General features: G+C 46.1%; 1 protein-coding gene across 2 annotated transcripts in view; it reads left to right on the top strand.

Annotated features, from left to right (window-relative positions):
- The window catches only part of GMDS (GDP-mannose 4,6-dehydratase), a 652,731-nt gene extending 640,104 nt beyond the window's left edge, over positions 1-12,627 (top strand). For both annotated transcript variants that reach the window (XM_027603643.2, XM_027603644.2), the window contains 2 exons: positions 11,828-11,896; positions 12,181-12,627. In XM_027603643.2, coding sequence (XP_027459444.1) covers positions 11,828-11,896; positions 12,181-12,243 — 132 coding nt within the window. In that variant the 3' untranslated portion in view covers positions 12,244-12,627. The remainder of the gene's footprint in view (positions 1-11,827; positions 11,897-12,180) is intronic.

The following is a 12,627-nucleotide window of genomic DNA, read 5'->3' as shown; positions in this document are numbered from 1 at the left end:
AGGGTTACTGTGCAGAATGTCACACTTGGAGTCCCCACCAAAGCTTTCATCAAAGCCAACCTGATTATTTTCCACTGCATTTTCCTGAAAGGATGTTATGATTTTCTAGATGTTTGGTGGCTGGCGATAAATCAGGCTTTTATGATGTCATGTGAAAGGCCACCTCTCGGACTTCCTCCTGCCACAAGCCATAGATTAAAAGCAGGGCCGTGTTGGTAGGGCAGAGTAGACACAGGGTGGCTTAACCCTTTCCTTGCGCGTCCTAAGGCATGGCTGAAGCTGTCCGCTAGCTAGGGGTCATGGAAGGTGAGCTGCCTTCCCCTCTTCTTCCTTTCACACGAACCCAGCTGGGGCCTGTGGAAACCGAGCTCCTTTCTCGGAGTTAACCAGACTTCCTCAGCTGAGAGGCTTTGGCATCGAATCAAGATCCAAAACAAGACAGTGTGTTCCATGGAATGATATTAGAGAACACAGGTAATTTTACAAAAGGAATCTTTTCAAAGAGTCTCTGTTTCATAATCACGAAAATGAGAGGTTTCCTTGAAAAGGAGATAAAATCTAATGCCGGTGGGGTTGTGATAAAAAGTTACACTCATACTTTGCTGGTAGCATTTGTAAATTCATATAAGATCTCTGAAAGCCATGGAAAGGTCCTCATTCAAGCCCAAATCTTAGGAGTCCCCTGTGAATCCTCTTTCCTCCAAATCCAGTCCTTCGGTGAGTCTTCCTTCGGCTCGCCTCCGCGAGCTCGCCTCTCTCGCGGCCTCTCCTCCTGCCCGCTCCCGTCTAGCATGGCGCCCGTGAAAACATCCCACGGGGCAGGTGCCCCCGGCGCCCGGAGCCTCTGGCGGCTCAGAACACAACCCAAACTCCGTATTGCAGGTAGCAGGCTGCTAAAGGACTATGCATTTTAAAGCGAAGCCAGGTTCTTTCTCTGTAGATGAGTGAACCTTTATATACATAGAATTTGGTAAAAAATTGAAAATTCCAGCAAATTTCAGCGCTGTGTCCCATTCTCTCGAGAACTAGTGGCGAAGAAGAAGGCAGCTTCCAACAAGGGGAGTTGGTAGTGACAGTTTCACTCTGACCAGGATTCTGCTCACGCAGGAGGAAGTGAAGGGTGGGGCACCATCTCCACCGCCCTTGGGAGCTTGAACATGCCCTCCTTCGGCCAGAAGAGGTCCGGCCCTTCTACCACACCCCCCTGGGTGCCAGCAGAGCAGGCCAGGCTCCTGCCCCCTGGCCCCAGGATGTCCCTTGGGCCCTGTGTCCTACAGGGCCAGGGGGCAGAGTCCTGACTCCTAACTGCAGTAGCCCGGACCTAATCCCTTCAAGGGTGGCCAGATGCTTCTAGGCTGGGTGGCACAAACACATCAGAGTGGCAGCTTTTTTAGGAGGGAAAGGGGTTGGAGCATGCCAGGCAAAAGTCCCTCAGCCACCCTTTTAAACGTTTAGCTAAAAGTCCCGTACTCACTTTGAAAAATTTCACTGGCATCTGAAAATCAGACTTCTGAACTAGTTGAGTTAGCCAGCTATATAATTGTGGCCGACAGGCTGCAGATACTCTAAGACTAGAGAGTAAAGTCTTGCAAAAATATGACTTTGCTGGGAAAGGCCTGGGCCTCATGGGAGGAATCACCCAGCAGGCCAGGCATGGTCTGGCCTTTTTTACTCCTCCAACTTCATATTGGGCTCTGATCCCCCTCATTCATTCTGTCCATACTCAGTGACCTTCTCTCTGCCCCTCAGACCAGAGGGTTGTTCCCTAAGGTCCGTGTACCTGTGGTGTCCCCGAGAGACCCTCCTGCCTCAGAACTTCTGTGACTGGCTTTTTCTTGTCATTCAAATCTTGGATCATATGTCACCTCTTTGGGAAGGCCTTCCCCACCCAGCCTCCCCACTCTTTATCCAGCTGGCTTCCTCTTAGGTCTTTGTCTAGCACTCTCAGTAGTAGACATGGTCTTACTCACATCTCCTGTACTCTAGACCATCTCTCCCGACTAGAACATAAGCTCATGACAACAGCTTGTCCACAGCTACTTCCCCAGCTCTAACACTATAAACATTTGGCAGCAAACAACCAAGAGCATATAAAATGTTTACAATAATTGGGGAAAAGTAGATTACAAATCCTGTATATTCTGGTTACAAATATTCAAAAAATGATCTAAAAATAGGAGAAGTCAGGTTACATGCCAGGTTAAAGTAACGTAAAAGCATGAAAGAAAAACTAGAAGACAACCCACTTAAAAAGATTACATTTTTGGGGCACCTGGGTGGCTCAATCAGTTGAGTGTCAGACTCTTGATTTTGGCTCAGGTCATGATCTCAGGGTCATGAGATCGAGCCCTGCATTGGGCTCCACGCTCAGCACAGTGTCTGCTTGGGATTCTCTCTCTCCATCTCCCTCTGTCCCTCCCCCAATGCACTCTAAATAAATAAATTAATTAATTAATTAAATCTTTTAAAAGAAGATTACATTTTCATCTGTGATGTGACTAAGAAAGAAATTAAAAGGATAAGGGCGCCTGGGTGGCTCAGTCGTTAAACCTCTGCCTTTGGCTCAGGTCATGATCCTGGGGTCCTGGGATTGAGCCCCACGTAGGGCTCCCCATGGGTTCCCTGCTCAGCGGGGAGCCTGCTTCTCCCTCTCCCACTCCCCCTGCTTGTGTTCCCTTTCTCGCTGTATCTTTCTCTGTCAAATAAATAAAAATCTTTAAAAAAATAAATTAAAAGGATAGTGTTCCGTATACCTTAGTGATAAAAGCAACAATAGTTAGCCTTAACAGTATAAAATAAATTAGAAATAGAACTAGCTACATTCCATGTGTCATCTTGAACTCTCACGACCCTGCAATACAGGTGATGTTTTCCCCATTTTATACCTAATTTAAAACCTGGCTCAGAAACACTGAGAAACTTGCCCCCAAGTTCACACAGCTATGTGGTTGAGCTATGATATGAAGCCAGGTCTCTCCAGAGATATCTGTGTGTTGTTGGGTGCCTGAGAATCTTTTGTTAGTGAGATAATAAGTTATATACAGTGAAATGCACAGATCTTCAGTATATATTTTGTTCCACTTTGACAAATGCATGCACTCATGTGTGCTACGCTCCTATCAGTAAAGAGAATATCACCCAAGAGTTTCTTCACACACCTTCCCTGTTGATCCCTGTCCCCTATAACCACTGATCTAGTATCTATCACCGTCAGTTACATTGCTGGTACCGGCACTTCCTACACACTGAATCATACTGTATCTACTCTTCTCTGTTCATCTCTTTCATCGAGCATTGGAGTATGTTGATATTTCCATATGTTGATAGAGTATTTATTCTTCAGGGACCTTTGTGCCGCTCAAATTAATGCAGCATAAAGTATATTGCTCATAGTGCTTTTTAGGGAAAGTTTGTGCTACTGAGCATTGTGAGTGCTGGACTAAGAATCAGAAATCCTGGCTTTTAGTCCAAAACCCTACCACTAGATGGCTTTGTGACATTAATCAAGTTATTTGTTTAAATATCTCTATAGATGTGTTCAGGTATAGGATTCTGTTGCTCTTATAAAAATACAAAAGAAAGACTGCCAGGTAACATATAGTATAGATACCCAGCAGCATGGTAAACTCTCTATTAACCATGATAACAGGAAACCAAATGAATGGATAGATAAAAATCATAGAAAAGCTAAATATCTGTCTTAATACTCTTCTCCATGCCTCTCAAAAACATTATTAACAAATGTCCTCATAGTTGTCTTAATTTCTCCTCAAATATGAAAGTCCCCAGAGAAACAACCAAAAAACAAGAACTTGGATGTAGTCAGCTGCCTGGTTAGTCCTAGAGTTTCTTAACAAGTTACTGAGGGAATGAATGTTTGAAGGAATCTAGGGGTGTACATTTGAATGTCCCTGTCATATAATTTTTATTTTGGTTGAGAGAACGATGAATGGATGGATGGATGAATTGAAAGAAGGAAGGAAGGATTACTGAAGTGAGTTTCTTGAATTTGAGTGACCTGTGGTACAATATAAATTGAGAAAAATCCCAAAGGAAAAAATATCTATATTGAGGCATTCGTATTACTTATCATATTCTTTAGTACTAATATTCCAAGGGAGGGCAGAGCCCTTTCTATGGGGTGGGGCATATTTCCTAACATACTGGAAGCTGATGGAAACATAACATAACAACAAGCTGATGGAAAATCACCTTCCCCTGGTGCTATCCGGGGTCTCCTGTGGCCCTAGTTGGCCTTCCCCGAGTGACAAGGTGCCTCCTCTCCACATGCAGGCTGAAGATAAGCTGCAGGACAGAGTTGGGGTTTAACCCCCACAGATACTTTGTACGGTGCTTTCATCCCTAGGAAATAGCCACCTGAAACAGATACAAGATCTCTTGAGTTGCATTTTGAATGTGATTGTCTGGAGATTTAATTAGCTGATGTGTGTAAAGTGCTTTGAGGGTAAAAAGTACTAAGTGGCCAAAGCAAGGCAGCCTGCTTCTCGTGCTCCAGAGTGCCACTTGCCAATTAGGCCACAACAATCTTTAATCGGTCCACTTAAAGGTGCTTTATCTCCTTTCCTCAGGGTTTGTGTCACCTCCTACCAGCATGGGTAAATCTTTACACCCTAGATCCAGTTATTAACAGTAACCAGTAATTTCCAGGGAAGATGGTGCTGGCTTTGAAGCCTGGAATGCTGAGGTCACTAACAATCTTATCTCCCTTTCATTAACTGGCTCTGCATCACAACTGTGAGTCAGCCCCCCATATCAGCTGCTTAGAGTGAAAATCAGTGAAGAAATCGGAACCAAGAGGGCTCCAGTTACAGTTCTTAATCTAGCTTTCCCTAGCCTGATACTCCTGTAAGCACCAGGGATCAAGAAATAAAGCTAACAACAACAACAAAAATGAACTCTGAGATTACAATTATAGATGTAGAACCGGTACAAAAAGCCAGAGTACCTCACCAATGCGTGTGATGCAAGACTACATTCCCAAAATCATATTGCTTGTTTTATTTAAAGCAACCTATTAAACACCGACCTATGAGTAGACAGCTCCCGCAAAACTACAAGGCACAGCTTCTAAGAAATGCTTTCCTTTGCTCAGCTCACTCAGAGCCTGACTGAACAGGACAGGCCACACAGGCCCCCAGGGCCGGAGGGTGCAGACGGCTGGACGGTGCTTGGGACCCCATCAGAGGCAACAGGAGAAGCTGGGCCTCAGCGTGGCGTGAATTGTAGGGATCCGTGTGTCCATTCCATGAAGAATGGACCTCTGTCCTCTTCTCTACACATCTCAAGCATGTCTGCCTGAAGGGACTTTCTCCACAGCATTTTTTAAAAGTATTTAAAAGGAAATCGGTGTGTGTAAGTCCTGTATTTCCCCCACACGATTGTGTTGTCAGTGTGTCTTATAGAACCCTTTCTGCCTCACGACATTTCTCTTTTTATGCTAACCGTATTTTTGGAGTACATGTAGAAAAGATGCATCTATACATACCTGCTGCACTCTAAATGCCATCAATTGGGTTCTCCCTTAATACAGTGAATACTTTCTTTACTGACATACAAGAGGACGCCTAAGGAAGACAGTGTTCTCATTCACTCTGCCATGCCAGGCAGGCTTTTTCGGTAGTGTCTGGGGCATACACGTGGACAGATGTATTTCTTTCCCTTTGTTTGGTCGCTCCTAATAGTTCCTGATTCCGAATGCCAAATGCTATCGATTGAAAATAAGAGGACCCCAACCCAGAAAAATGGGATCAGTGAGGGGTCGCAGGATCCTGGAGACGTCCTCAGGCCCCATCCAGGAGGTCGCTCTAGCACATCCTGAGCCATAACTAACAGGCAGGGCTCACATGCCAGGCCACCAGTGGAGGTGACAGCGGTGATGATGTGAGGGCTTCCAGTCCAGGGTACGTACGTGTCACCCTGTGCCAAGTGCCTCCCAGCAGCCTCCGCCCGGGTAACTGAGGACAGGGACACAATGCAGGGCCTGCTCACACTGTTTTGCTCCCTTTGCCACTTTATCTCCACTGTCAGGACGCTTGTCGGAGCCGGTGCTGACTGACTCAATTTCCCCGAGGTTGAGCCCGAGCATTGTTTGGGGTCTGACGGCATTCTGTCAGCCCCTGCTGATGGACAGTCCCACTGAGTCCAGCTTCCTGCGCAGACGAGACAGCCTGCTGTTTTCTTCTTGTCTCTTATCACCCCTGTCGTTAAAGGAGAGGCCTGGCTTCAACTTCAATTTGTGCTGATACACAGCAGTAAAAGGGAAGAGAGGGGGAAATGCTTGTTGCCTTTCTTACTGCTCTGAGATTCACTCCCTCTCCGGGAAGGTTTCAACCAAATGATGTATTTGTGAGCACGTAAGAGTTTAAACTGCCTGGGAGAGACATCCTCTATTGCAAACTTTCTGGAGGAACTCTTCGGTTTCTGTTTTTTCCCATTCTTACCAATTCCCAACTGCTCGTCGTCTTGAGTCTTGACTGGGATATTCTGTGCAACTTTAAAGCTTTTCCATTTTACTGAAGTTTGGTTTGTTTTGGTTTGGTTTTTTGTTTTGTTTTGTTTTTAGCATTTCTTTCTCTCTAAAAAGAAGCTTTTCCCCAAGAGTAAAGTTTTCCTGCTCACTCCACATTAGCATAAAGTTAGATCAAGAACCAAATTTGTTTCATTCTTTTATTCCCTTGGAACCTGAGCTATTCCTCAATTTTACTTTTTTTTTTTTTTTTTGAAAAGTAGAAGGAAAGAAATGAATACCCAGTGTTACTCACAGTTCCATATTTTAAATTCTTGAAGATGTTTAACCAGGGCTTTCACCCGTCTTAGTTTTCCTTATTAACATCCCCTGTCCATACATCTTCTCCTTATTTATAGCACTCAAGAATCAGTTTATTTCAATATGCACATTAGAAATTTAACAACATCCTGCCAAAAGAGCTCACACTTTCAAAATGTTTCGCCACCTAAACAGATGTCCTTTGCAAACCTCACAGCTGACCTGTTGAGAAACACAGTATCCAACACGTAATTTGAAATAAATATTAAAATTTTCCCAACACAACCACAGTGAAAAAGGGGAGAGAAAGAACATGATTCTATGACCTTTGAAAAGTTATCCTATGCTATCAATATATTTAATAGCATTCCCCATGGTGATTTTAGGGAAGGTGGGTGGGTGTTAAAGGCATTTAATGTGTTAAATAATGACCAAAATTAAAAAAAGATTGGGGTGCAGGGAGGGGAGGAAAGACTAAGCAGTGTAATTTAAAGATGTGTTGTTATCTTGATCGAGATAAAAAAAAAAAAAGGCACCCGGGAGATTTGAGGAAAGGGAACTATAGTTAGAGTAACAGATAATGGCACAGCATGGTCTCTACTTTTCTGGATTTTATGTTAACTACTGTGGGCTCAGGAACTGGCTTAATGACTTTTCCAGGATTTGGTCTGGCCCTTTATCAGTTCACTATAACGAGAACATAAGCCAGGAAAGCCTGAAAAATTGCTGCAGCGAAACATGCCCTCCTACCGTGCTGCTGTTTGCAACCCTGGCCATTGGCATTGGGCCTGTAGGGTTTATGCCTGGACAGAGCCGCCGTCAGAGGACAACTCTGAAAGGTCTGACCAGTCAACGGTAGTCACGGAGTCCGAGAAAAATTAAGGGGGCTCTAGGCATCCGGACATGCACGTTTTCTCTTTGCTCATGCTGTTTTGCTGCTGTAAAATGCTCAGCTAAACCTAATTGAATTTGACAATAATAAATCGCATGTTGAAACTGTATAGCTCACCTAAGGAACAGCTATGGAAAGAGTGAAGACACCAGAAGCCAGAGTTCAGGAAATGTCATATTCACATAGAAATGCTTTAAATTTTTCCCAGAGCTTTATTGTCTCTTTTTTTAAAGGAAAGCTCCAGACCACCCAGTGCACAAAGTCCATTTTGGAAACTGTACATAAAATCGTCTCTTTAATCAGTTCTTGCCCCTGTTGTCATACTATGACTTTAAGCCTATAAATAAAGAAGGAACTGAACTGTCAAAAAGGAAGAAAAGAACAAAATAGATGAATCATTCTTCTCTCTCATCCTTAGGAGCTGATCACGCCCTAGTGGAGAGGATTTGTGAAATGTAAAAGGAAACTATAGTGTGACCTTATCTGCCCCCTTCCATTGCTCTACAAGGTCCTGTGAGCAGAGCAGTTAATTCCTGATGTCCTTGTAAGAATCCAGCTTCCATAGTCCCATTTCTCTTCATGCTGGCAGAAGCTTTATTTAAAGAAGTGTTCCCATGTCCTTGCTGTCATTCCAGGGTCCTGTGTACTCCCGTGCCACACGTTCCCCCCACCACCCTCGAAGTCTGTCCGCCCTGTGCTCCCCAAACCCTGCAGCCTAAACCATTTATTGTCTCTTTCCTTGAAAGGACACAACAGAAAGAAGTAAGAAAGTCCTTCAGGAGAAGTGAAGTGTAAACCAAGCTGGGATGTCCCTAATTTTTCCCTCAGAGTTGCTTGGGGCACAGGCACATGGACTAGTCTAGAGGTTAGCTCACTAGCAGCTGACGTAGAGAGCAGCTGCTTTGTTTTGATGGAACCTCATCCTTTTCCTTCACAAGGTCTCTTGGTCTAATTAAATTTCAGGGAGACAGAGCCTTGGCAGAAGGTTAAAGTAAGCTGCTAGACTGGAATGTAGGAGTTGGGCTCAAAACTAAATTGGGAAGTTTAACTGGGTGCGTCTCTGGTTTCAATGAAATACTTTTACAGTGTATGGTAGCAATGTCTGTTTCTAAGCTTTTGAAAACCATTTTTCTTCTTCCTTAATTGTAGTTCCCTAGTTGTTTTTATATTATGAGCTACTTGTAGAAAAATACAGGAAACATAATTACAATACAAAGCTCCCTTTCCCAAGCCTACTGAGATCACTTGAAGCCAAACTGGGTTTTAGGGTTTTGCTAACTATAAGTTCAGAGCCATGAATTGCATCCTATGCAATGCTGGTTGATTTACAGCAAGTGTGTGATTAAACAATAACCACGTTTCTTCGAGCTATGCAACTGCTATAGAATTGAGGGAGGGCTGTGTTGCTTCATGACGCCACATTTCACAGCTCTCTGGGGAAAAAGAATGAATATCTCTGTGTGACTCTTACAGTAAAATAGAGAAGTATTGTGGAAGTATATACAAGTTTATTTAGGGAAAGGAAAGAGAAGTAAATTAATTTTGTTTTTCCACTTCTATTTCCAGCTCCATGCAATGTTGAATTGCTAGTTATTAATTTTTGTATCCTACTTTTCCAGAAGAATCTGTATATGGACTGTTCAGACCAACAGAAATAACTTGTTTTACTATTATTAACACCCTGGAGAGGAAATCAGTACTTCGGTGTATTGTGAAATGCAAAGCCTTTGGGAGTTTGATTTAGTCAAGCCTCAAAAGTAATGATGGATGATGGAGAATGAGGGCTGTTGAATGCACCCTGTTAGAGAATGACGCCAAGCATACAGTACAGGAGCCCCCCTCAATTCGAGGCGGGTCCATTCCAAGCCCCACCTCCAGTGGATGCCTGAAACTACCATAGCACCCAACCCTATATATACTATGTTTCTTCCTATATGTACATACTTGTGATAAGGTTTGATTTATAAATTGGACACATAAGAGATTAACAACAATAACTAATAATAAGATAGAACAATTATAACAACATACAATAATAAAAGTTATGTGGTGTCGCTCTCTCAAAATATCTTACTGTACGGTACTCACCCTTTTCCTTTGTGAAGATGTGAGATGATAAAATGCCTAGTGACAAGAGGAAGTGAGGTGCGCGAGGTAGGCCTAGGGTTAGGCTACTGCTGACCTTCTGACCAGTTGCCTGCTCTGGACTCAGCGGAACGCCTGTAACTGAAACCTCGGGAAGTCACACTGAGGATAAGGCAGGACTACTGGACATTCATTCAGAAGTAGCACCCAGACACCCTTTGATATGAAAGTGATGGTGAGCACCCGGTCCTGTCCAGCGCCTGATGGCCTTTCCCAGCATGAATCCCCTACGCCTGCCACCTTTCAGGGAATCTGAAGAAAATCACTGGGGCAGGCTTTCAGCTGTAGCTTCATTATCTGTTCCTTTCACTTGATATAACTGGTTTTAGGTTGTTCTTCAATATCGTGTGTAACTCGAATAGCTTCTCAATGGGGTATTTATCGTGTTTAAAGTTCAGCTGTCTGTCGTACTGCCTTCACCTTCTTCCGTTTTAAGGACTCATCTTAGGTACTATTTGATGAATACATTTGTACAGGGAAAAGCTAAATGTTTATCTCACCCCCCCAAATGGTCTGTTTCAAAGTATGTGTCTTTCCTTTTTCTTCCTTCCTTTCTTCTTTCTTTTTTTCCTCCCTCTCTCCCTCCTTTCTCCCTTTCTTTCTTCAAATCATCTTGAAATTCTCATCTCAATTTTCTTCTAAATCAGGCTTCCGAGATCTGTAATAAGAAATGGGTTAGTGAGGGTTGAGGTGCAGGGTTAATATTCTCCTGTAGTTTTTCTTTTAGACAGTTTCCTTCTTAAGGAAGTCTCTTAAAATGGATGGAAACTCTTCTGAAGCAGTTCCATGCAGCAGAGCAGACTCTACCTGAATCATTGGCGTCATATATATATATGATTTATATTTATTTTTGACAAAGGCCCTGTCAAATGGGATATATATATTTATATTTTGACAAAGGCCCTGTCAGATGGGATGAGAAACTCAAGGATCAAGCAAATGACAGCTTGAGCTTCCTGTACAGGAGCTGGAGGTTCGTTTAAAAATTAACTTGATCTTCCATCAGAGCGGTTAGGGAACACTGGGCAGACAAGGAATGCTACCGAGCTGAAGAAGCTGCAGGGTGCTTGCTCTTTGGAGCTGTATTTTCAAACTGCTGGTTGCAACGGATTAGTGGATCGGGAGGTGAAGTAAGCGGGTCAAGATCATTATTTTCTAAGGAATGGGATGGAACAGAACAGAATAGAAAATACGGTATGTCGTGGCCCTGGACAGTAAGGGCGAGGATCGCTTCGTGAAAGTTCAGTTTCGTTTTACGCGCATGTGGGTGTGCTGGATGGCAGTGTGAGCCGTCCGTCTTTACCGTGGGTCGGGAAAGCTCGAGGCCACCGCCCGGAAAGAACTGCTCTGCGGGCCCCGAGTTAGCCAGGGCCCTGTTAGGGGGCACCCAGCTCCCCGCCGCGGAGGACCGGGTCCGCCAGCCCCGCTCGCCTGCACGCTGCGGGCCCGGCACCCCCGCATCGCGGAGCCTCCGGGGAGAGTCGGAGCGCGCCAGCGTCCGGCACCCGGTCGTCCGCCCCGCGGCGGGAGAGCGACGCGGCGGCGGCGCGGAGCGCAGGGGCGGCCAGGGGGCGTCTGCTCATTTACTCCTCTCCTTGCCGGAGAAGTGCGGTAACTCGAAACAGTTCTCACAGTAGCGTCCCTGACAACTTAGTATTTAAAAAAAAAAAAAAAAAAGTCATTAAGCGTCAGTGGGACGCGGTGCAGGGGAGGGGTGGACAGGAGGAGGTGAGTGGGTGAGCTGAAGACGGCACCGCTGTCACCGTCCTCACTGGTCTGTGTGGCGCATTCTTAAACGCGACCTTCGCAAGATTTACTGCTCAGGGAGCCGCGACTGAGCGTGCCTGGCGGGTTCCAAAAGGAGGGAAACGGGAGCCTTGTGCCTCGAGAGTTCGCCCGCCGACAGCAGCGGAGGGGGTGGGGCGGGGGGGTTCCCTGCGACTCGGGCCCCCGCCGCCCCCGACCCACGTCTGCTTTATCTTTCCCTCCCCACCCCCCCGCAGGACTTTCTGCAAGGAGATTGCACCAAAGCGAAACAGAAGCTGAGCTGGAAACCCCGGGTCGCTTTTGATGTAAGTGCCTTTCTCTACGGGTGGAATCCGCTGGCCCGCGCGCTGCGGGAGGGGTGGCCGGCCCGGCGAGGCAGCGAGGCGCCCGGAGCAGCAGCGCTTGGGCCCGGCTTGGCGCCCGAGGTGCCCCAGGCCTGGAGGGCGAGGAGGGGGCGGGTGGGGGCGGGTGGGGTGGAGAGAGGGTGGCGGAGGCCTCTCCGGGCGCGCCACAGGGGGTGGGGGTGTCACCCGGAGAGAGTGGCAGAAACTCCTCCCTCACCGCCCACTCCCTGTGTCTCGGGTCCCAGGAGCTGGTGAGGGAGATGGTGGACGCCGACGTGGAGCTCATGAGAAACAACCCCAACGCGTGAGCGCTGCCGCGGAGGGCCGCGCCGCCCCTGCCGGCCTGTGGTCCCCGCTTGGAATCAGCTGGTGCGGGGTCGCAGGTGTGATCCCTGGAGGGGCGCGAGAATCCGGCGGGTTCCCTGCGGACCCTCGCTGCCACTGCGCCTTGTCCCCGCCGTTAGGATCTGGGGCCGCTGAGGTTTGTAGCAGCCGGGACGCAGCACTCCGGGGTTCGGCCCAATTTCCTTTTGTCGAGGCCTTTTCTGAACGGTTTTGTGAAATCAACAAGATGTTTTAATCACATGTTCACTGTACTTGAAATTGTGTCATTAGACAACTGAAATTGTGGGGCTTTCAAATTGTTTTTCTCTTTTCTTATTAAAAATGGCCTTTCTATGAACTAGCATTAA

Source organism: Zalophus californianus, chromosome 7 (genome assembly GCF_009762305.2).
Source record: "Zalophus californianus isolate mZalCal1 chromosome 7, mZalCal1.pri.v2, whole genome shotgun sequence".
Classification (NCBI taxonomy): Eukaryota; Metazoa; Chordata; class Mammalia; order Carnivora; family Otariidae; genus Zalophus; species Zalophus californianus.
The sequence above is the reverse complement of the archived record's forward strand: the minus strand, read 5'-3'. Positions and strand labels throughout refer to the sequence as shown.